Source organism: Dipodomys spectabilis, unplaced genomic scaffold (assembly GCF_019054845.1).
Source record: "Dipodomys spectabilis isolate Male_0828 unplaced genomic scaffold, ASM1905484v1 ptg000140l, whole genome shotgun sequence".
Taxonomy (NCBI): Eukaryota; Metazoa; Chordata; class Mammalia; order Rodentia; family Heteromyidae; genus Dipodomys; species Dipodomys spectabilis.
The window spans coordinates 23,016,306-23,037,305 of record NW_024870817.1 but is presented as its reverse complement, the minus strand read 5'-3'; the positions used below and the strand labels follow the sequence as shown (position 1 = coordinate 23,037,305).

At 36.2% G+C, this 21,000-nt stretch overlaps 1 protein-coding gene across 2 annotated transcripts in view; it reads left to right on the top strand.

The window, feature by feature from the left end:
• Nucleotides 1-21,000, top strand: part of Scamp1 (secretory carrier membrane protein 1) — an 84,860-nt gene that overhangs the window by 50,742 nt on the left and 13,118 nt on the right. For both annotated transcript variants that reach the window (XM_042690909.1, XM_042690910.1), the window contains 4 exons: nucleotides 236-364; nucleotides 6,351-6,510; nucleotides 17,026-17,127; nucleotides 20,181-20,298. In XM_042690909.1, the coding sequence (XP_042546843.1) occupies nucleotides 236-364; nucleotides 6,351-6,510; nucleotides 17,026-17,127; nucleotides 20,181-20,298 (509 nt within the window). The remainder of the gene's footprint in view (nucleotides 1-235; nucleotides 365-6,350; nucleotides 6,511-17,025; nucleotides 17,128-20,180; nucleotides 20,299-21,000) is intronic.

Here is a 21,000-nt window from a genome sequence, read left to right as displayed (position 1 = left end):
TGATTCCTGCCAAGTATGATATGAGACTGGAAAAGTATTTTTACCACTATGGTTTTTATAAAGTAGTAATTCTGAGAAATTTTCTAGAACTATAAAGCTTAGCTCTCAAAGTTCTAGGAATTTAACAGTAATAATTTTGTTTTAAAATAACAGCTATTAAAATAATAGGGGCCTTTATTATAAAGCAGAAATTGGAATAGTACGTATTTGTTATAATGTCTCTCTTTATTTACAGGAAGAAAAAATAATTGGCCACCTCTTCCTAGCAATTTTCCTGTGGGGCCTTGTTTCTATCAGGATTTTTCAGTAGACATTCCTGTAGAATTCCAAAAGACAGTAAAGCTTATGTACTACTTGTGGATGTGTGAGTATAGAACACAATTTTATTTGGAGTTCATATGTTCATTAATTAAAAATTGTTATAAAGGTGATGGGCAGAGGGGTTATACTTATAAGTCAGGTAAGAGTACTTTTTTTTTTTTTTGACAATTTCATCCCTTCCCTTGATCTCTTCCAGTTTTTCCTTTCCATCCTACTCACAGCTTATAAAAGTCCATTTTTTAAGGACTGGATATATTAAAGATAATATGGTAAATTATGGTTTTTTTCCTGCATATAGGTCTTACTCTTAATTTCTAGAATGAAATGTTTACTAGTGGTACCAAGGATTGAACTCAGGGCTTTGTGCTTGCTAGGCTTGCTACCACTTGTGTCACGTTCCCTAACTTCTTAAAATCTACTTTGGGGTAAATAAAGTCTGTGCTTTTGTCTAGACTGGCCCCGGATCATGATATTTTCAGTATCCCCATATCCCCTCACCCTCAGCTCATTTGTTGAGATAGGGTTTCACTAATATTTTTGTCAGTGCTGGCCTCAAATCTTGATCCTTTTATTTCTACTTCCTTAGTAGCTGGGATTGTATGCATAAGCACCATGCTCAGTGAAATATCATATTAGAAATGACAATTATAATATATGTTAATCTATCTTCTTTGCTAGGAAAAACCTTCATGTTGAAAATGATTTTAGTTGGGCCCTGGTGGCTCATGCCTGTAATCCTATCTACTCAGGAGGCTGAGATCTGAGGATTGCAGTTCAAAGCCTGGGCAGGAAAGTCCGTGAGACTCTTATCTCCAATGAACCACCAGAAAAACAGAAGTGGTGCTGTGTCTCAAGTGGTATAACACTAGCCTTGATCTGAAGAGCTGAGGGACAGCACCCAGGCCCAGAGTTCAAGCCCCATGACTGACCAAAAAAAAAAAAAAAGATTTTCTTTTGAGGCAGTAGTCTGTGTCCTAGATATAATGAGTGTTGAAGAGTGTTACTTAACATGATTTGTTTTGAAAAAAATTATGTGTACTACGTTTGTACAAAGGAAGACCTTTGTATATGTTAAAATATGTTTAAAATATGTTAAATTCTGTTAAATGTATGTGTTATGACTAAAAAAAATATGTAATATAGACTGTAAGTTTTTGGTTTTTTTGGTAGTACTGAGGTTTAAACCTGGGTTTCTTGCTTGCTTGGCAGGCACTCTGTTATATGAGCCACACCCCAACCTTTTTTGTTGTTGTTGTTTTATGTTTTATGAAGATAGTGTATTTCTTTATGTAGGGATCACCCTGAATCTTAACCTTCATAGATGGGACGAGAAGCACATGCTGTAGCACCCAGCCATTGTTCTTTCCAGGTAGCTGATGACAGGTGTATGCCACTGTGCCCAGTTATTTGTAAAGATGGAGTATTTTGAACTTTTTGTCCAAGCTGGCCTTGAACCATGATCCCCCATTTCCATCTTCCAAGTAATTAGGATTATAGACTTGAGCCACTATACTTTTTGAGGGGTCTTCTTGATTTTTGTCCAGACTTTCCTGGACCATGATCCTCGTACTTAGGTTTCCTACTGTAGCTGGGATGACAGGAAAATACTATTATACCTAGCTTTTTCAGCTGAGGTGGGATCTTGTGAATTTTTTGTTTGGCTTAGATTGCCTCCTGCATAGTTGCAGTGTGAGGCATACTTCGTTGCATTGGTTTTCTCCCAGTTGACATATGGTAGCAATTATGTCAGTAGGGAGCTGGGGTCCTGCTAACTTTTTGCCCAGACCATTCTCAAACTGTTGGAACTCTTGGCTTCTCTCAGAGTAGCTAGGATAATAGGTTGTGAGACACTTGTACCTGGCCTTAAACTGTAATTTTAACATGGCTTTGGGCACAAGTTACTTCTTAATTTTCAAGTGGCTATGAGTATTGCAATTCTTGAAACTACTTGACAATTTTTTAAAAAGACATTAGCATATACATTTTGGTCTGTGATGCTCATGTTGTTTAGAGTATAGTTATGGCCCATGGAATACAAAAGTAAAGTCAAGCTATCAGCAAGTTTGCTGTATCTACACAGACTTCCCACTTATTCTGTTTCATTTTATTACAAACTGTAACCTCAGCCTCACTGACTGTCATTGAGTCAATGGGAAGATGGCAGTTGTGTAATAACAGTAATGGGATTTATAATTTATAGGGCACATTCTTATTTTATAATTAGTGAGACTTTTCTAATAATTTTCTTCAAAATCTTTTAGGAGCATCCTTCATGTAGATGAGGTGATCTGGGGATATGAGAAGTAATTATGGACCATATTTTTCCTCTTTTTTAAATTTAATTTTATTGTCAAGGTGATGTAAAGAGGGGTTGCAGTTATATACGTAAGGTAGTGAGTACATTTCTTGTCAAACATTGTTATTCCCTCCCTCATTTTTTGGACAGTATTTTTCGAACTTTTATATTTGGCTTCTTGTTGAGAATTTGCTTTACTGAATCCCCAGTGTCAGTAGCATTATATGTGTTTTAATATTAAAGGTATAATTCCATATATGTACATGTACATATAACCAATTCATTTATTTAGCCAATGTATCTTCATATATATGCATTTATATTTTATGTGTGTATAGTTTAAAAATGGATGTAAGTTGGTTGAGCATTTTAGGCATGTTAGTTGACTTTACAAAAACATGTATAGGAAACAGGAGCTTGAAAAATAATACAAGAAATTTAGTGAATTGGAGATTGGGGAAAATGGTTGGTTGAATTAAATGGTTGACTACTTTAATGTTGAGGCTTCAGAATAGACTGGTTTACTCTGACAAGTACATAACTTTCAAAGTTTTGGATCTAATATATTTGAGTATAATTTTTATAGTATTGTTAATTGGCACTGAAGAAGGCTCAAGATTTCAATGAGGATTCTGTTTTGCAAAAAAGTTAAGATTCATCACCAGCTTAGTAATGTATCTGCATTTTAAAAGATACAGGCTGTTTGTATTTAGTTTGAAGAAGCAGCAACCTGTTGCCGATTTGGGGCTAGCTAATGCTTTCATACTAAAGTAATAATTGTAATGACAGTCAACATTTGTTGAAAATTTATTTTATACTTAGCATAGTGTTGATCACTTTGTATATATTATCTTGTTAAGTCCTAACCACATTTTGAAGCAGATATTATACTATTTGGTTTCATACATAGGTAAACAGAAACTTAGGAAATTTGAGTTACTTGTTCAACATTTCCAAGTAACTTTAGAATTGGATAGATATCCAGCTAGTCTAGATGTAGATTTCCATATTGTACCACCTGCCAGAAGTACCAAAAGAAAGAAGTGCTTTCCATTTAAATAAATACATTCATGATATAGTTTCAGAGGTTCCTGACATAAAATTAATAATTTACCCTATAAACTCAGGAAATTAGAATTAACACTGAAAGGAAGAATGACTTTTTGAAGTGTACTTCCTGAATTAAAAAAAGAAAAAAATACAAGCTAATTAATAAGCATGTACCGAAGAAGATAATATTCGATGTTAGGGTTCTATATTGTAATTCAGAAATTAGCAAAAATTATATTGTATTTATGGTTACAAATTTAGGTCCACTAATACCAAATCTGAGTGTTTGGTAAAGCAAATTTGAAATTTTATATGAAAGAGAGTTGTTCAGTTGCACACTATGTGAACCAAATGGCTTAAAGATTTCTCCAGTGTTTTGCTTGTCCTCAGAGTCCAAGAGTGTACATTAAATTGAGTTGAAATTAGCAATATAGATTTTGCTTTCACATTGATATGCCATTCTATATGTGCTGATTTTCACATAAGTGGGCAGATTGTTAAATTGCCCTAGACATTATGACCTTTATTGAAGTATAAGTAAATGATTTATTGATCATGGTTCTTAGTTACTTTGGAAACACCTAGAAACCGTTTTGTTTTTTGCCAGATTACATAAAATTAAATGAATACTTTTATCTATACTTGGGAGAATTTTAAGGACTTTAGAACATATGTGAATGAATTTTGTGAATGAATTAAAAGAAAAACCTTTCAAGTTTTTCCTATGAAGTTTGAAACTGAAGTTAGAATGTTCTTAACATTTAATTTTTTATATAGCTGCCTGTCCTTTAATAATGCAGAACAATAATTTTACACTTTGAATTGTTTTTAAGCCTTTACCACAGCTGTCTTTAAATTTTTTAAAAAAGCGTTTTTAATATGTTAGTAAGCCGGCTTTCATGAGAATTAAAATTCCAATAAGTGCCGGGCACTGGTGGCTCATGACAGTATACTAACTCAGGAGACTGAGACCTGGTGGATCACAGTTTAAAGCTAGCCAAGGCAGAAAAATCTTTGAGACTCTTTTTTTTTTTTTTAATTTAATTTAATTTTATTTGTGAACATACTGTACAGAGGAGTTACAGTTACATGGGCAGGATAATGCGTACATTTCTTACCAAGCATTGCAGCCTCCTCCTTTGTTTATCCTTCACATCCCTTCCCAGCCTCCCCCCTCCCCCCCTAATCTTTGAGACTCTTATCTCCTATTAATTAGCAAAATGCCTGACTGGACTGGTGGGTTAAGTAGCAGAGCATCAGCCAAGAGCAAGGAAGCTGAGTGAGAGCTTGAGGTCCTGAGTTCAAGCCCTGAGACTGCCACATACACATAAAAAATTGAAGTAGGAATAATTAAAAGTTAAAAAAAGGGAAATGAATTTTAAAGCTGGAAGAGCTCAGGTATTTCTGTAGCTAAGAAACAAGCTGACAGCGGTGAAGTAATTGTCCTGTAATGTAACTATACCAAGATGTCTTCGCTCATCCGATGAAGTGTTTCACTCGAGGGTTTGTTCATCTATAGTTAGATGAGAGCAGATTTAGAGCATCCTAGAATATGTGACTTTATTCTGTTCTACTAATTACTGATTTTGATTTATTAAGATACTCAAATTTTCATTTTAATGTATGTTACGTTGTTTATTTAGATTTAATAAACTTTTTATTTGTTAATTTTAATTAGTCATAGTTTAATTTGCATTTTATATCATTTACAGTATTTTGGTTTACAGGAAAATTTATTTTCCTAAAATAAATTCTGCTTATGAATATTTCAAAAGTTTCTTTAAAATTATTAACTGTAGTAGGTAAGTGTTGTTCTTTAGGATCATAGTGTTCTTAGATGCTATTTAGGTTTTTGATCTGTTAACTTTTGAAGAGTTTGCCAAGGTTTATTTGTCTTACCTAGAGGAAAGGCTTGCTCACCTGTGGAAATGCATCATTGTATGTGTGTATTTGTGCGTGCTATTAATAATATCAACCAAACAGTTTTTCAGGACTTTAGAAGAATTGGAAATTGCTCACACTTGTAATTCTGGATTCTCAGGAGGCTGAGATCTGAGGATTGCAATTCAATGCCTGCTGAGAAAGGAGAGTCCATGAGACTCTTTATCGTTAATTAACTACTAAAAAGCTGTAGTAGACGTATGGTTTAAATGGTAGAACACTAGCTGTGAGCAAGAAAACTTAGGGACAGCTCCCAGGCTCTTAGTTCAAGCCCCCGACTGCCCTCCGCACTAATAAATTGGAAATGTATGAAAATGAAGTAATCCTTATAGAATATGCTAATCTATTTGTATTTTTAGCCCAGTTTTTGTTCTGTAGTTTAATTTTCTAAAAATATTATTCTGAATAGGATCTTTTCCTAAATCTTTATTCTTAGCAGGCACAACTTTAATTCTTGGGTCTTGGTTTAAGTCATGTAACAGGTTCCTTTCTCAGGGAAGAAGACCTAAAATAGTGCTTTTTTTGGTTTAATTTTGTAGGAAAGGGCCAACTAGATTTATCACCAAGAGTGCATGTATTGGATATTAGGCCTCACTATGTATTTTGTTTTCAAATCAAATGTGTAAGAAACAGCAGTGCTTTGAAAAATACCAAATGGAAATGTTCTTAGGAATATTTTTCATTGATAATTTTTGTTGAATGAATGAATGGAATGTCAACATTTCTGTTTTGTTTCCTGCAGTTCATGCTGTAACATTGTTTCTCAATATCTTCGGATGTCTGGCTTGGTTTTGCGTTGACTCTGCAAGAGCAGTTGACTTTGGACTGAGTATCCTGTGGTTCTTGCTTTTTACTCCTTGTTCCTTTGTCTGTTGGTACAGACCACTTTATGGAGCTTTCAGGTAAAGTGTACTTTAAAATGTGCTCTTTAAAACCAGTAAACTTAAAAGGAAAATGGAAAAGTTTTCATGAAAAATTTTATTAATGCACAACATACCTCTTGAAAAGTTGAATATAGCATACCTGTGTATTCATTGGATCATAAAATCTCATTCTTTCAATTGAAAAAAGAAAAATGTGAAAATCAAAGAAGGAAAGATAAAAAATCTATAGCTCTTGTTTGTAGAAGATATTCATGCCTCCCCTCTCTAGAATCATAAAATTTAAATAGATGATTTTGCAGTCATATTTTGTGTGTGTGCGTGCGTGCTTGTGTGTGCGTGTGTGCTTGTTTGTGCATGCGCATGCGCGCTTGTTCTGGGACTTGAATTCAGTGCCAGGATGCTGTCCTTGAGCTTTTTTGTTCCAGGCTAGTATTGCACTGTTTGAGTCATGGCTCCCCTTCTGGCTTTTTTGGTGATTAATTAGAGATAAGAGTCTAGTCGACTTTTCTTCCTCTGCCTGGCTTCAAATTGTAATTCTCAGATCTCAAGCTCCTGAGTAGCTAAGATTACAGGCACAAGCCATTAGCACCTGGCTATAATCATAATTTTTTTTTTTTGGGTCCGGTTGTGGGGCCTGAACTCTGGGCCTGGGCGCTGTCCCTCAGCTCTTCAGCTCAAGGCTAGTGCTCTACCACTTGAGCCACAGCGCCACTTCCGGCTTTACTTCTTTTTGCTTATGTGGTGCTGAGGAATCAAACCCAGGGCCTCATGCATGCAAGGCAAGTGCTCTACCACTGAGCCACCTTCCCAGCCCTATAATCATAATTTTTAAATCAAGGAAAAATATATATTCAATACTTTCAGTTATCAACTTGATAACTGCTTTCTGTGCAAATTCATTTTTAGTTTTTTCAAATAAAAGAACTATTTCCAAAAAACTATTTAGGTTATAAGATGAAGTATAATATTTTGCATAGTGTTTATTAACACCAGTTAAGATTACTATTTACCTTTTGCATGTTTGTGGTATATTTATAGATATTAGGAGATTGTGATTCATTAACTTACTGTTTCAGAATACTCAATTAAGCAAGTTCCTTCATTTTTCATAGTTTTTGAGACTTTTTGTCTAATGTACATTGGGTCTTGACCACATAACCATTATTTTTTGGGGAGTAGGGGGATCCAGTCGTGGGGCCTGAACTCTGGGCCTGGGCGCTGTCCCTCAGCTCATCAGCTCAAGGTCAGCGCTCTACCACTTGAGCCACAGTGCCACTTCCGGCTTTTTTTTTTTTGCTTATGTGGTGCTGAGGAATAGAACCCAGGGCCTCATGCATGCAAGGCAAGCGCTCTACCACTGAGCCACCTTCCCAGCCCCCACATAACCATTATATTTTATGGTGCACCTTGTATTGCTTTAAAAAATACATTGGTCAAGATGCATTGTCTCATCAAGTAACCTGTGAGATTGAAAGTCCTTTGTACAACTAAAGTTAATTTAAAAAATAAAAAGAAATGAGTACTGGAACTGGGCCTGATGGCACATACTTATAATCCCAACATTCAGGAGGCTGAAGGGGAAAAGTATGAACCTAGGACTTCTAGGTTACCCTGTGTAGTATAGTGAGGTCCTGTCTCAAAACAAAAGCCGGGTACCCATGGCTCATGCCTGTAATCCTAGCTACTTAGGAGGCTGAGGATTGCGGTTCAAAGCCAGCCTGGGCAGGAAAGTCCATGAGACTTTTATCTTCAATGAACCACCAGAAAAATGGAAATGGTGCTGTGGCTCAAGAGGTAGAACACTAGCCTTGAGCTGAAGAGCACAGGGCCAGCACTTAGGCCCAGAGTTCAAGCCCCATGTTCGACATACACACACACACGCACAAAAACCCAAAAAGTCACAAATAAAAGAACCCTAAAGCAAATTTAAAAAAAAGAAACACTAGGAAATATTGGTAGAGATGATTGTTCTTTATAGGCAGAATTAAAATTTTGAAAATGGCATATTGCCAAAACCAAAGTCCCAATGTCATTTTTCACAGAAATAGAAAATTCAACCCAAGAATTCATATTCATTATTCAAGTATAAAAGACCTTGAAAAGCAGCAAAAATCCTGAGTAAAACACAGTACCAGACTTCAGATTATACTACACAGTCATAGTAACAGCAGCATGTTACTGGCACAAAAACAGACATGAAAGTCAATGGAACAGAATAGAAGACTCAGGAATAAGCGCACACAATTATAGCCCTCTGATCTGTGACAAATTGGAGAAAAGTCCCTTCAAGAGGTAGTGGAATGAGATGGGTAGAAAAGATCTAGGTCATGTCTTGCAGTAGGAAAAGAGAAGGAGAAATAAATATATTCACACAATGCTAAATAAAACAAACCACAAATAAATGTTTGGGTAATCTAGTTACACAGGTAAGGATGGAAGGATGAGGGGTGAGCTGCACTGGCGGCTCATTTTACACATTCCTGTGGGTTCCTGTTAGAGCATCTCCCTTTCCTGGTCTACTTCTGTGACCCATCCTCTATGGCCTGTATGCTTCAGGCTGGCAGGTTTTATGGACTTTTTCCCCCCAGCTAGGATTAGTTGACTGTCAACAGGACTGTTCATTTTACCTTGTAATAGTCTCCAGCTCCCTTCACACTACTGAGTTGCTGAGGAAGAGCTCAGATCTCTTTGATGTTTTTTTTTTCTTCTGGGTTTATTTCCCTGTAGTTTTCTGTCTCCAAGTCATTTCCTCGTAGTTCCCAGTTCTCCTCTTTTTCTGTCTTCCCACTGATGGCATAAAAATGGCAGATGCTTCTACTTTTTCTGTTTGTTTTTTGTCAGTTGTGGGGCTTGAACTCAGCCTGGGCGCTGTCTCTCAGCTCTTCAGTTCAAGGCTAGTGCTCTACCACTTGAGCCACAGCACCACTTCCGGCTTTTTCTGTTTATGCGGTGCTGAGGAATCGAACCCAGGGCTTCATGCATGCAAGGCAAGCACTCTACCACAGAGCCACCTTCCCAGCCCGCAGATGCTTCTATACTTGCTCTACCTTCTGCTTATTTGTTGAGATCTAGTCTTATTAGCTTTTGCCCAATTTCTACCTCTTGAGTAGCTGGGATTACAGGCATAAGTCTCCATGCCAACTTTATTAATATTTTTAATATTCAGCCTCTATTTTCTTATTTCTATCATGTTTTCAGTATGTTAGCCATACTGGTAGATAGAATTAGGAATATTTTTGTGAGACTTCTCCTTACAAATTATTTTAACCAGGTAAAGATCAGAAAGATTATGGTTTGTCCATACCAAAAAAAAAGTTAGACTTCATCTCAAAAATCAATATGGTTATTGAGGATCACACCTGTAATCTCTGTATTGTGGGAGGTGTAGGTAGGAGGATCATGGTCTGAGGCTGGCCATGGGTAAAAGTGGGATTCTTATCTGAAAAATAAACTAATACAACAGAAAGGGCTAGAGAGTATCTCAAAGTGGTAAGGTGCTTGCTAAAACACTCTGAATTCTAACCCCAGCACTGCCAGAAGAAAATAAAATGGCTTGAGTCTAGAGACTTTGGATTTTAAACCTTCTATAATTCTTGTAGCCAAAGTAAACTACTAAAAGACAGCTTTGCCTTTTGTAAGGTGAAGTCACTTGTTACATTTCCTCCCCTTTGATAGTTGAAATTAAACTGCTTTCATTTTTACATTTTACTTCTGATGTTATAAATCCCTAGACTACATTCTTAGTTACAAATGAACCTTTTAGAGTATTACAGATATATTACCTGAGTTTCATTGTGCAGAAAAGAACTGAATGTAATGCTTTATGGGGGAAGTTGAATGAAAGTACTTTCTATCATCAGTGTACTTTACCAGTGTGTAATTGTGGCCTTTCATTTTTCTGATACACTCACAGGACTTTATCTGTTCTAAGGTAATCCCACTACATGAAACTGAATGGGATTGATAAAGAAGTTTGGGAGTATGTGCTTTAGAAAAATCCAAGTTTATTATGTAACAGAATTAAACATGGTATTGTCCTTTTCTCATTTAGTATTTCTGAAGGATTGTAACTTTTTTCTTAATTTGGAATTTCCACAGATCACTAAACATTATATAAATACTGCAACACAATATGTATTTTTAATGTAGAGAGCATTGTTATGGAAAAGCAACAGTAAGAAAGCTATGTGGTTCTTCTCATCGAGCAAAATAAAAACCTCATAGTCTTGGTTTATTGTATAAACCAGGGCTAAGATTTACAGAATCGTAAGAGGATATTTTACTTTTTTAATCTTTAATGTAATTGCTCAAAGGGGCATCATTGTGATATTTACACACATGCATATCAATTTTATGTTGATTTGCTTGATCTTTGGTAAAACATTCTTTTTTTGCTTTTGTACAGGGATTCTGGCAATGGACTTCCTAGTTTGGCTGAAAACTTTGTCATTTCATGCTCATTTCTGACATTGCTTTTAGTGCTATAAACTATGTTGTCTATTTCTTGTAGCAAAAGATTCTTTTTTTTAAGTTTAAAAATTTTTTTATTGGGTTACAGTTATATAAGTAAGGTTGTGAGTACATTTCTTGTCAAACTTATTTACACCCCCCCCCAAGATTATTGAAGATGCTATTCCATTCCATTCCATTATTTAGCAGCTTTCAACATTTTAATTGAGGGCTGGGAAGGTGGCTCAGTGGTACAGCACTTGCCTTGCATGCATGAGGCCCTGGGTTCAATTCCTCAGCACCACATAAGCAAAAAGAAAAAAGCCGGAAGTGGCACTGTGGCTCAAGTGGTAGAGCGGCTAGCCTTGAGCTGAAGAGCTGAGGGACAGCACCCAGGCCCAGAGTTCAAGCCCCACGATCGGACCAAAAAACAAAAAAAAAACCCAAAACATTTTAATTGAGAAATGAGCTATAAACCTTAATGATGATTTTTCAAGGAAATGCCTTTTATCATTAGAATCCCAATATTGTTTTCATTTGCATTTCTTTTATGGTCAGTGAATTTGAACCTTCTTCATGTATTTATTGACCATTTTTCTTCTGAAAAACCTCCTAGGTCCACTTAATAATTGGATTATCAACTTTGGGGATTTTAAGCTCCCTTTTGTTGGGAGCTTAGAAACCATTTTTAAAAATTAAAAAAAAATCTACTAGGCTCCTTGTTTTATACCTATAATCCTAGTTACACAAGAGGCTGAGATCTGAGGATGTGATGATTATGTTTTGAAATTAGCTGAGAAAACGATGAGAGTCTTATCTCCAGTCAACCACTAGAAAGCTAGAACCGGAAGCATGTCTAAAATGGTAGAACACCACTTGAGCAAAAAAACAGAACAAAAGAAGTGAGAGCTTGAGGCCTGAATTCAAGCCCTAGGATTGGAATGTGCACATGTGTGCACCCCTTCCTCACCCCCCCCCCCCCAGCCCCACCTGTTTTTGTTTGGTGTTGGTTTTGGAGCTTGAACTCAGGCCTGGATGCTGTTTTTGAGCTTCTTTTGTCCAAGCTAGCACTTGAGCTACAGCTATGCTTCCAGCTTTTTTTTGGTAATTTAGTGGAAATAAGAGTCTCACGGGCTTTTCTGTCCCAGCTGGCCTTTGAACTGTGATCCTCAGATCTCAGGCTCCCCAGTAACTAGGGTTACAGGTGTGAGCCTGGTGCCCTGCTTGCCTATCCCCACTCCACCCACAGTGGGTTTTCCTAGTCTGTTCCCTTGGTCTTTAGGTTTATTTTTGTGCCAGTATCATCCTGGTTTTGTTACTTAGAATCTATAGTATATTTTAAGGTCTGTAAATAGTTTAGATACTGCCAGCATTACTTTTTTTTATTTTTTTTGGCTAAGAATTGCTTTGGCTTTTGGGACCTTTTGTGCTTTCATATGAATTTTTGGATTGATTTCTCTATCTCTGTGAGGAGTGACATGGGGATTTTGATGAGTATTGCATTGAATTTGAAGATTGCCTTTGGTAGTATGACCACTTTCCACAGCATTTTGCCAGCCTGTGAACATGGATGGCCTTTCTACCTTCTGTTGTTCTCTTCATGGTTTTATAGTTTTAAATGGAGAAGTCCTTCACTTCTTGATTAGGTTTATTTCTAATTATTTTATTGTTTTAAGGCTAATATGAACAGAATTTTTCTCTTAATTTCTCTCTCATCTAGCTCCTTGTGTATATACAGGAAAGCTACTGATTTTGGCATTACTTCATATCCTGCTACATTGGCAGAGACGTTTATAAGCTCTGGACGCTTGAGGGTGATCTGTAGAGTCCTGTAGATTATAGGATCATGCCATCTGAAGACAGTAGTCTTTTGTCTGTAAAGTGGTGCAAGCTAGGGACACAATGAGGGTTTGAAAAGGATCTCCTTCATTGTCGAACGCCATAAAAAAAAGAGACAGATTTTTTTCCACAGCTTTGAAACACACCTGAAGTAGGTTTGGAGAAGCTAGGTTACAGTAGGGTTGAGAAGCCCATGAGAAGAGAAATCAATGGTACACTACTCTTTCAAGGTTTTTGTTACTGACGGAACAAAGGGAGATAGAGTCTTAGGGGGAGCAAGCCAGTGGCAATGATGAAGACTCTTCAGAGCAGAGAATAGTAGAAGTTAAAGTGGCTGCTCCATGAGAAACATAGGAAATAAGTTAAAGGTTTCTATGCAAGTATTAGCTTTGAAAGGACAGACACTAACTCTTCACAGAGTAGTAGGAGCAGGGTTTCTAGACATATCTGTGAGCTAGAAACTGCATCTGAATGGGTAGTTAGGGAATGTATTACTCTGGCTGGTGTTTTCCTCTTGATAAACAGAGTTTTATGCTGATGTTGAATAACCAAAATGTTAAAAGCCTTGAAATAATCACTGTATTGAACTGAATTGGGCTGATTTCAGAAAGTTGAAAATTTAGTCAGTCTTAACAAGTGAGGGGAACTTTTAGAAATTTAAGTGGGTTTTTTTGTTTGTTTGTTTTTTTGGTGTTTGGTTTTTTGAGACAGGCTGGGCTTGAACTTGCTATCTTCCTGCCTCAGGCTCTTGAGTTTTGAAATTACAGATGTGGACAGCACACCTACATACAAAAATTGGTTTTAATAATAATTCACCATATTATAAAGAGTTTAAAAAAACTCAAACTATAAAATCTTCTTAATAGATGAAGCTAAAACATTGACAGAATCTAATGTAGTAAGTTTATATTAAAAACACTGAATAGTGGGATGCCTGTGGCTCACACCTATAATCCTAGATACCAAGGAGGCTATGAGCTGAGGATCACGTTTTGAAGCTAGCTGGGGCTAGCCTGTGAGATTTTTTATCTCCAATTAACTACCAAAAAAGCTGGAAGCAGAGCTATGGTTCAAGTGGTACAGCACTGGCCTTGTGCAAAAAACCTCAGGGACAGTGCCCAGCCCCAGGACCAGCACACATACATGGGAAAAAAACAAACTATGGAATAAATATTTGGAATAGAAGTCCCCTACTATTTTAAATAAAAGGCATCTGATAAAGAGCATTTAAAACATGGTGTAACTTTTCAGAACAACTAATAAACCATTTAACAAAATGGATACCAGGAAGTAGAAACATGTTCTGTGGGGGGGGGGGGGGGGCGGGGGCGGGGAGGGCACACAGGTAGAGGGCAGATGAGTAAGCAAATGCAATTATGTAAAAATACAGTCAATTATAGACATATATTCAATGTACATTATATAAAAATTGAATTATATAACGAGGGTAGGGATGGCAAGGGAAAAATATGGGAGAATGATGGAGCAACATTGATCAGGATGCATTGTACTCATAACCTACTTAATTTAAGCTCCTTTGTACAACTACTTAATAAAAAATTAAAATAAAAAAGACTGGAATCCCTAGATAAATCATATCCTGTGGTTAAAGATGGAGAACACATTCTTTCCATTTGTATTCAAGGATTTGTTGGATGTTCTGGTCAGCAAAATCAAACGAGAAAAAGAAATAAAAGGCATCCAGGTTAAAAGGAAGAAATAAAACTGTTTTCATTCAAAGATCCATGATCATTTATGCAGAAAATATAAATGGAGAGTTAACACTTTTTTCATATATTAGAAGAGGCATTGTTATGACATGTATTCTCTTTAAAAGAATTAGTAGATTTGTAGTGTAATCTCAAAATCCCAGCAAGTTGTTTTGTAGAAGTATGAACAGGTCATTCTAAGGGCATATGGAAATATACTAGGTTTAGAATGTAAATGTAGACAAAATGAACAGTAGGACAAAATAGTTAGAAATAAAAATAAAGCTGCCTATATATGGAGTGCTGGTTGTTGAGGTTATAAAAGCAACTAAATGCAGATAACTATTTTTAAGAAATGATGCTGGAACAATTAGATATCCATATTTCAAAAAGAATCTGTCTTTTTTAAACCAGCTTAAAAGGCATAGGTAATTATAAAATTCAAAAATAGAAAACTTCTAGAAGGAAACAGAAAAATCTGTTTCCTTTGTTTTAGCAAATACTTTTTATGGAAAACAATAAAATTAAGATTTGTAAGAGACCAAACTAGAATTCATAAAATGAAAGCTTAAAATCACTCCTAATGTACTCTAAAATTATATTTTTATACATATGCACATATTGCAAAAATAAGCCACAAACTGGGGTAAAATCTTTGGCATGCATATATCTCATAAAGGTGTGTGTGTACATATATACTTAAACCTTAAAACTCAAAAATAAGGGAAACTTTTCAGAAATTGATTTTAATAAACAGTCCACCAATAAGATCTGTAGATCACGTGAAAAGATGCTTACAGTGTTACTAAACAGGAAAATGCAAGTTAAAATAAAAAAAGGATACTACTATACAGTTAGCTTTCACATTGCTATGGCAAAAATACTTGACAGAACAATTAAATTAAAGGAGAAAAGACTTATTTTGATCCCAGTTTCTGAGGTTTCAGTCCATCAACATAGGGAGGAGTTTACAGCAGGTCGAGTCATGTTGAACAGGGAGCAGGGAGGAGTCTGGGTAAGATAAAGACAGCTTCCTTTCACAGTTCCACTATCTTGACATAGTCTATTTGAAATTTTTATCTATCAGATCTGAGGATCACAGTTGGAAGCTAGCTGGGGCAGGAATGCCTGTGAGATTTTTATCTCCAATTAACTAACAGAAAAGCTGGAAGTGGAGCTTCAAAGGGGTTCACAAAGTTCAGTGGATTAAGCCCTCATGATCCATTCCTCTCTGGAAATGCTCTCACAGATAGAGGTTTGCTTTGTGAATCTCCTACCTGTTTCTCAGGCTAGTCCACAGACAAGATTGACAATCCTCAGCTGGCAAGATTTACCATCACAATTATTCAGATATTCTAATATTTAAACAGTTGTTTATTAGAAATGGATTCTAATATTAAGCTAGAATTAAAAAGAGTGACCATACCAAGATTCACTAAAATACCAAGTATTAATATAAAATGGAGGCACTGAAATACACTGCCAGTGGGAATATAAAATGAAGCAACTTAATAAAATAGTTTGTCAGTTTCTTAAAATGATTAAGATCTGTCATATGTTCTAGTCATCCCCCTTGGAGATATTAAGAGAGAAGGAAATAAATGTTCATATGAAATATACAAAAACTCATGTGTACAAGCTCATAGCATCTTTATAGTGCTAAAAATTGGGAAACAATCATTAAAAAGTGAATGAATATGCCCATGTAATTGTAACCCCGCTGTACAGTATTTTCACAATAAAAAAATAAAATAATAAATAAATATTTTAAATTTTGGGGAAAATAGTGAATGAATAGCTACTCAGGAGGCTGAGGTATGACGATCATGGTTTGAAGCCAGCCTGAGAAGGAAGTCTGTGAGACTCTTCAGTTTTCCAATTAATAGAATAACACACTGTAATGAGAAGGAATGATTTTTTTTGTAAATGCCACTATATGGTTGAATCTTAGAATAAATGTATTGAGTGGAGGAAGTCAGACCTTCCTTCCTCATCAGAAAATAAAATATTCCATTAATATAAACTATTAAGAGGCCAAGCTTAATGACAGAAAGCTGTGAGTAAAGTAGGGAAGAGAAGAAGTAAGGGTCCCAAGGAAATGTTTGAAGTTGTTCATAGTATTCCTTGGGTAAAGATCCAGGTTTGTACTTAACTAGCTGTAGTTTTTTGTCAATACTGTGTTTGGCAATGTTTATGGTTTATTGTATGGCAATTATAATTATAGAAAATGGTTTATACAAAGACAAGCTCTTTTGTCAAGGTGGATTATGGTGTATTTGGAAATTGAAAGGACAATGTAAAATTGAAGAATATTGAGTATTTGCGTTAGAGGTCACAAATACTTCTGTTTTAATTTTCAGCCTCAGATAGTTGTAATTTTTTTAAGGTTTAAATGTTAGTCTACATGTGAATGTAAAAGAATGAGAAAATTGACATTTTCCTTTGGTCTTGTTTTTTTTCTCTCCCTCTCCTTCTCCCTCTCCCTCTTCCCCTCCCCCTCCCTTCTTTCCTCCCCCCCCCCCTGCCCTTCCCAAAGGAGTGACAGTTCATTCAGATTCTTTGTATTCTTCTTCGTCTATATCTGTCAGTTTGCTGTACATGTGCTTCAAGCTGCAGGATTTCATAATTGGGGCAATTGGTAAGTTAACACTATTAACTTAATATTTGTATAAATTGTTGTCTTTATGTAGTCAACTCATTTTTTTAAAACACAGTATTAGCTGGATGCCATTGGCTTATTATCCTAGCTATTTAGTAGACTGAGATCTGATGACTCTAGTTCAGAGCCAGTCTGGGAAACTACAGATCCAATTAACAAACCAAATGTTGGACTGGAGATATGGCTCAAGTGGCAGAGTGCAAGCTATACATAGAAAGTCGAGCTGAGAGTACAAGACCCCTACATACACACACCAGCCAAAGCAAAAAATGGTTAAAAATACAACTTTCAAATGTCCTAAGATTTGTGTGTGTGTGTGTGTGTGTGTGTGTGTGTGTGTGTGGATATGTGTGTGTGTGTGTGTGTGTGTGTGTGTGTGGATATATGTGTGTGTGTGTGTGTGTGTGGATACGTGTGTATATGTCTACATATAAATGTGTGTGCATACACATGTATATGTATTCTCTTTAAAGATTACATTCTCATTTTTTTTTGTTGTTGGTTGTGGGCCTGAACTCTGGGCCTGGGCACTGTCCCTCAGCTCTTCAGCTCAAGGCTAGTGCTTACCACTTGAGCCACAGCACCACTTCCAGCCTTTTCTGCTGATATGATGCTGAGGAATCAAACCCAGGGCCTCATGCATGCAAGGCAAGCACTCTACCACTGAGCCATCTTCCCAGCCCCTACATTCTCATTTTTAAAGAAGTACATTATACCTAGTTTAAATAATACACATTTTTATTAAAATACACTTCAAAAGAAGATGCATAGGAGGCTACAGACTAGTTGGAGAGATGGGAGTCCCAGTGATTGTGGGAGAGAAAACACTGGAGGATCTGAAGGGAATGGTATATACTATATGTTAAATACTATTTTAGTATACACACATTCTCATACACACAACATACTTGTCTTTGAGAAGTGGAATGACTACACACACATCCATACATCTTTAAATAAAGGGAATTGCTCTCACCACATGGGACACTACCACACCGGGGTCCTTCAGAAGCACCAGAGCTGATTTATAATTCTTGTTGTATTCTGGAGCAAACACTCCTATAGAGAAATGGGGAGTGGCGTTGTACACATCTCTACAACTGTCTGGTCCAGTCCATCCATTCTTTTTTTTAATGAGCTACAGACCAGTCTTTGTATGCTACAACTTTTTGCAATGTATGTGTGTACTGAAGTTGAATGAGCATGTAACTAGAGAATCTGAGGACTTTCAATTTCATATGCTGTCTCCAAATTGTAGTAGTGATTGGCTATCTGGCAGCTCTTAGTAGTTTTATATAATGAGCATATATATTCACAGAGAATTTATATAGATAATTAAAACTATTTCTTGGAAAAAGTAGTTTTTATTATTTAAGTCATTTTTGGTATTTGATGGCAAGTGTTGCTTTAAATATTCAAAACATAAACTGCTTTAATAGCACACTTTTTTAAATCCTTGAGAAAACTATTTCTGTCTTTTTAAATATATATTTTATTGTAAAGATACTGTACCGAGGGGTTACAGTTACATGAGCAAGGTAATAAGCCCATTTCCTATCGGCCATTGTTGATTTCTGTTTTTTAAAACAGATGAGGAAAATGTCAAAATTGAACTTAAGAGCATGGAGGCTAAATCACATACAGCTATTAGAGGGAATATAAAACATGGCATTCTAGAAAACAATCTGTCAGTTCCTTAAAAAAAGCAAAACACTAACCAGGAGTGCTAAACTACTCAGGAGGCTGAGGTGTGATGATCATGGTTTGAAGCCAGCCTGAGCAGGAAGGTCTGTGAGACTCTCCAGTTTCCAATTAATAGAATAGAATAACACACGGTAATGAGAAGGAATGAATTTTCTAGCTCAGAAGAGTCTTAGCGAGGGCACCTATAGGATAACTTCTTTTGAAATAGACATTGTATAATTAAGATATTTTAATTGATTGAAATTTATCTTGAGGTAATTATAGATTTACATGTAGTTGTAAGAATTACATGCATTGAGATCCCAGCTTCCTTCAGTGCTATAAAATAGGAAAACTAGGACTTTGATAGTAGTCATGATAAGGGAACATTTCCATTACCAGAAGTTTCCTCATGTGCAGCCACACTCACAGGATAGTGGGAATTCTCCTGTCCCACTCCTTCCTTAGCCTGTTTGTCGTTTTAGTTATTGTGTCTTTATAAGAAAATTATATAAATCATATAACATGCACTGCTAACTTTTGTACCCAGCAAATTCTCCAGTTTCATCCAGGTTGTAACATGTACTTGTAGTTTATTTCTACTCTTGAGTACAGTTCCATGATAATGCTGTCCCACCTTTTCACTAGTTGAAGAACATCTGAATTCTTGTTTGGAGCTGTTATGAATAAAGCTGTTAGGAGTGTTCTTGGGAATGTTTTCATGTGAACCTAAGTTTCATTTCTATAGGATAAAAATAATTGGTTGTTTTGTGTTTCCTTTTTTTAAGGAACTGATAAGATTGTTTTCTAGAATGCCATACTGTTTTGTATTCCCTCTAATAGTTGTATGTGATTTAGCCTCCACCTTCTGGCATACTATTGTCACTATTTTTTATTTTAGCCATTTGGTTAGGTGTGTGCATTGATATCTCACTGAAATTTGAATTTGCATTTTCCTAATGACTGATGCTATTGCCTATCTTTTTCTGTCATGTTTGTGTCTTACTGAAACATCTCATGTCTCTATGCCCATTTTCTACGTGTATTTTTTGTATTATTGGGCTTTAAAGTATCTTTGTGTTCTAAAAACAAACATGTTGTTGAACATGGGATTTTTGCAAGTCCTTTCTTCTATAATTCAGAAAATGTTGTAATTCTAATTCAATCTGATCCATTTTTTAGCTGTGTTACTTGGGGAACAAATCCCTGTCTTTATGGCGTGGTTGTAAGAATTAAGTTTAATGCACATAAAGGACTTGCCCCATAAGTGCTGGTATGAGTTAGGTATTTTTGTAAAGTGTGCTTAACTTACTTGCGTAAAATTACACTTTCCCTTTTATCATTTTTAGTGGTTGGATTTCATCCCTTACTGGTCTCAACAAAAATATTCCTGTTGGAATCATGATGATAATCATAGCTGCACTTTTCACAGCATCAGCAGTCATCTCACTAGTTATGTTTAAAAAAGTAAGTAAAATTTTATCTACATAAATTTTCATAGTGAACCTGATGTAAAGTTCTCATTTTCCTGTCTTCTTGTTAATTCAGTAACCTCAATCCATTCTGTCATTCTTGGACATGTTTGCTGTCTGAGGATTACTTTTTAAGATTAAGTTATACATAGGTATGTTTTAAAAATACATCACAGGGCTGGGAAGGTGGCTCAGTGGCAGAGTGCTTGCCTTGCATGCATGAGGCCCTGAGTTTGATTCCTCAGCACCATATAAGCAGAAAAAAGCTGGAAGTGGCGCTGTGGCTCAAGTGGTAGAGTGCTAGCCTTGAGCTGAAGAGCTGAGGGACAGCGCCCAGGCCCAGAGTTCAGCCTCCACATCCGACAAAAAAAAAAAAAAATACATCACATTTTCAGCTTTTCCTAAAATTGAAAGATAGGTTGAATCTCAAATCTGAAAATCTAGGGCTGGGAAGGTGGCTCAGTGGTAGAGCGTTTGCCTTGCATGCCTGAGGCCCTGGGTTCGATTCCTCAGCACCACGTAAGCAAAAAGAAAAAAGCTGGAAGTGGCATTGTGGCTCAAGTGGTAGAGCACTAGCCTTGAGCTGAGGAGCTGAGGGACAGCGCCTAAGCCCATAGTTCAGGCCCCACGAACAGACCCCCCCAAAAAAATCAAATTTGAAAATCTAGACATGAATTTAACTTGACATGATATCAAT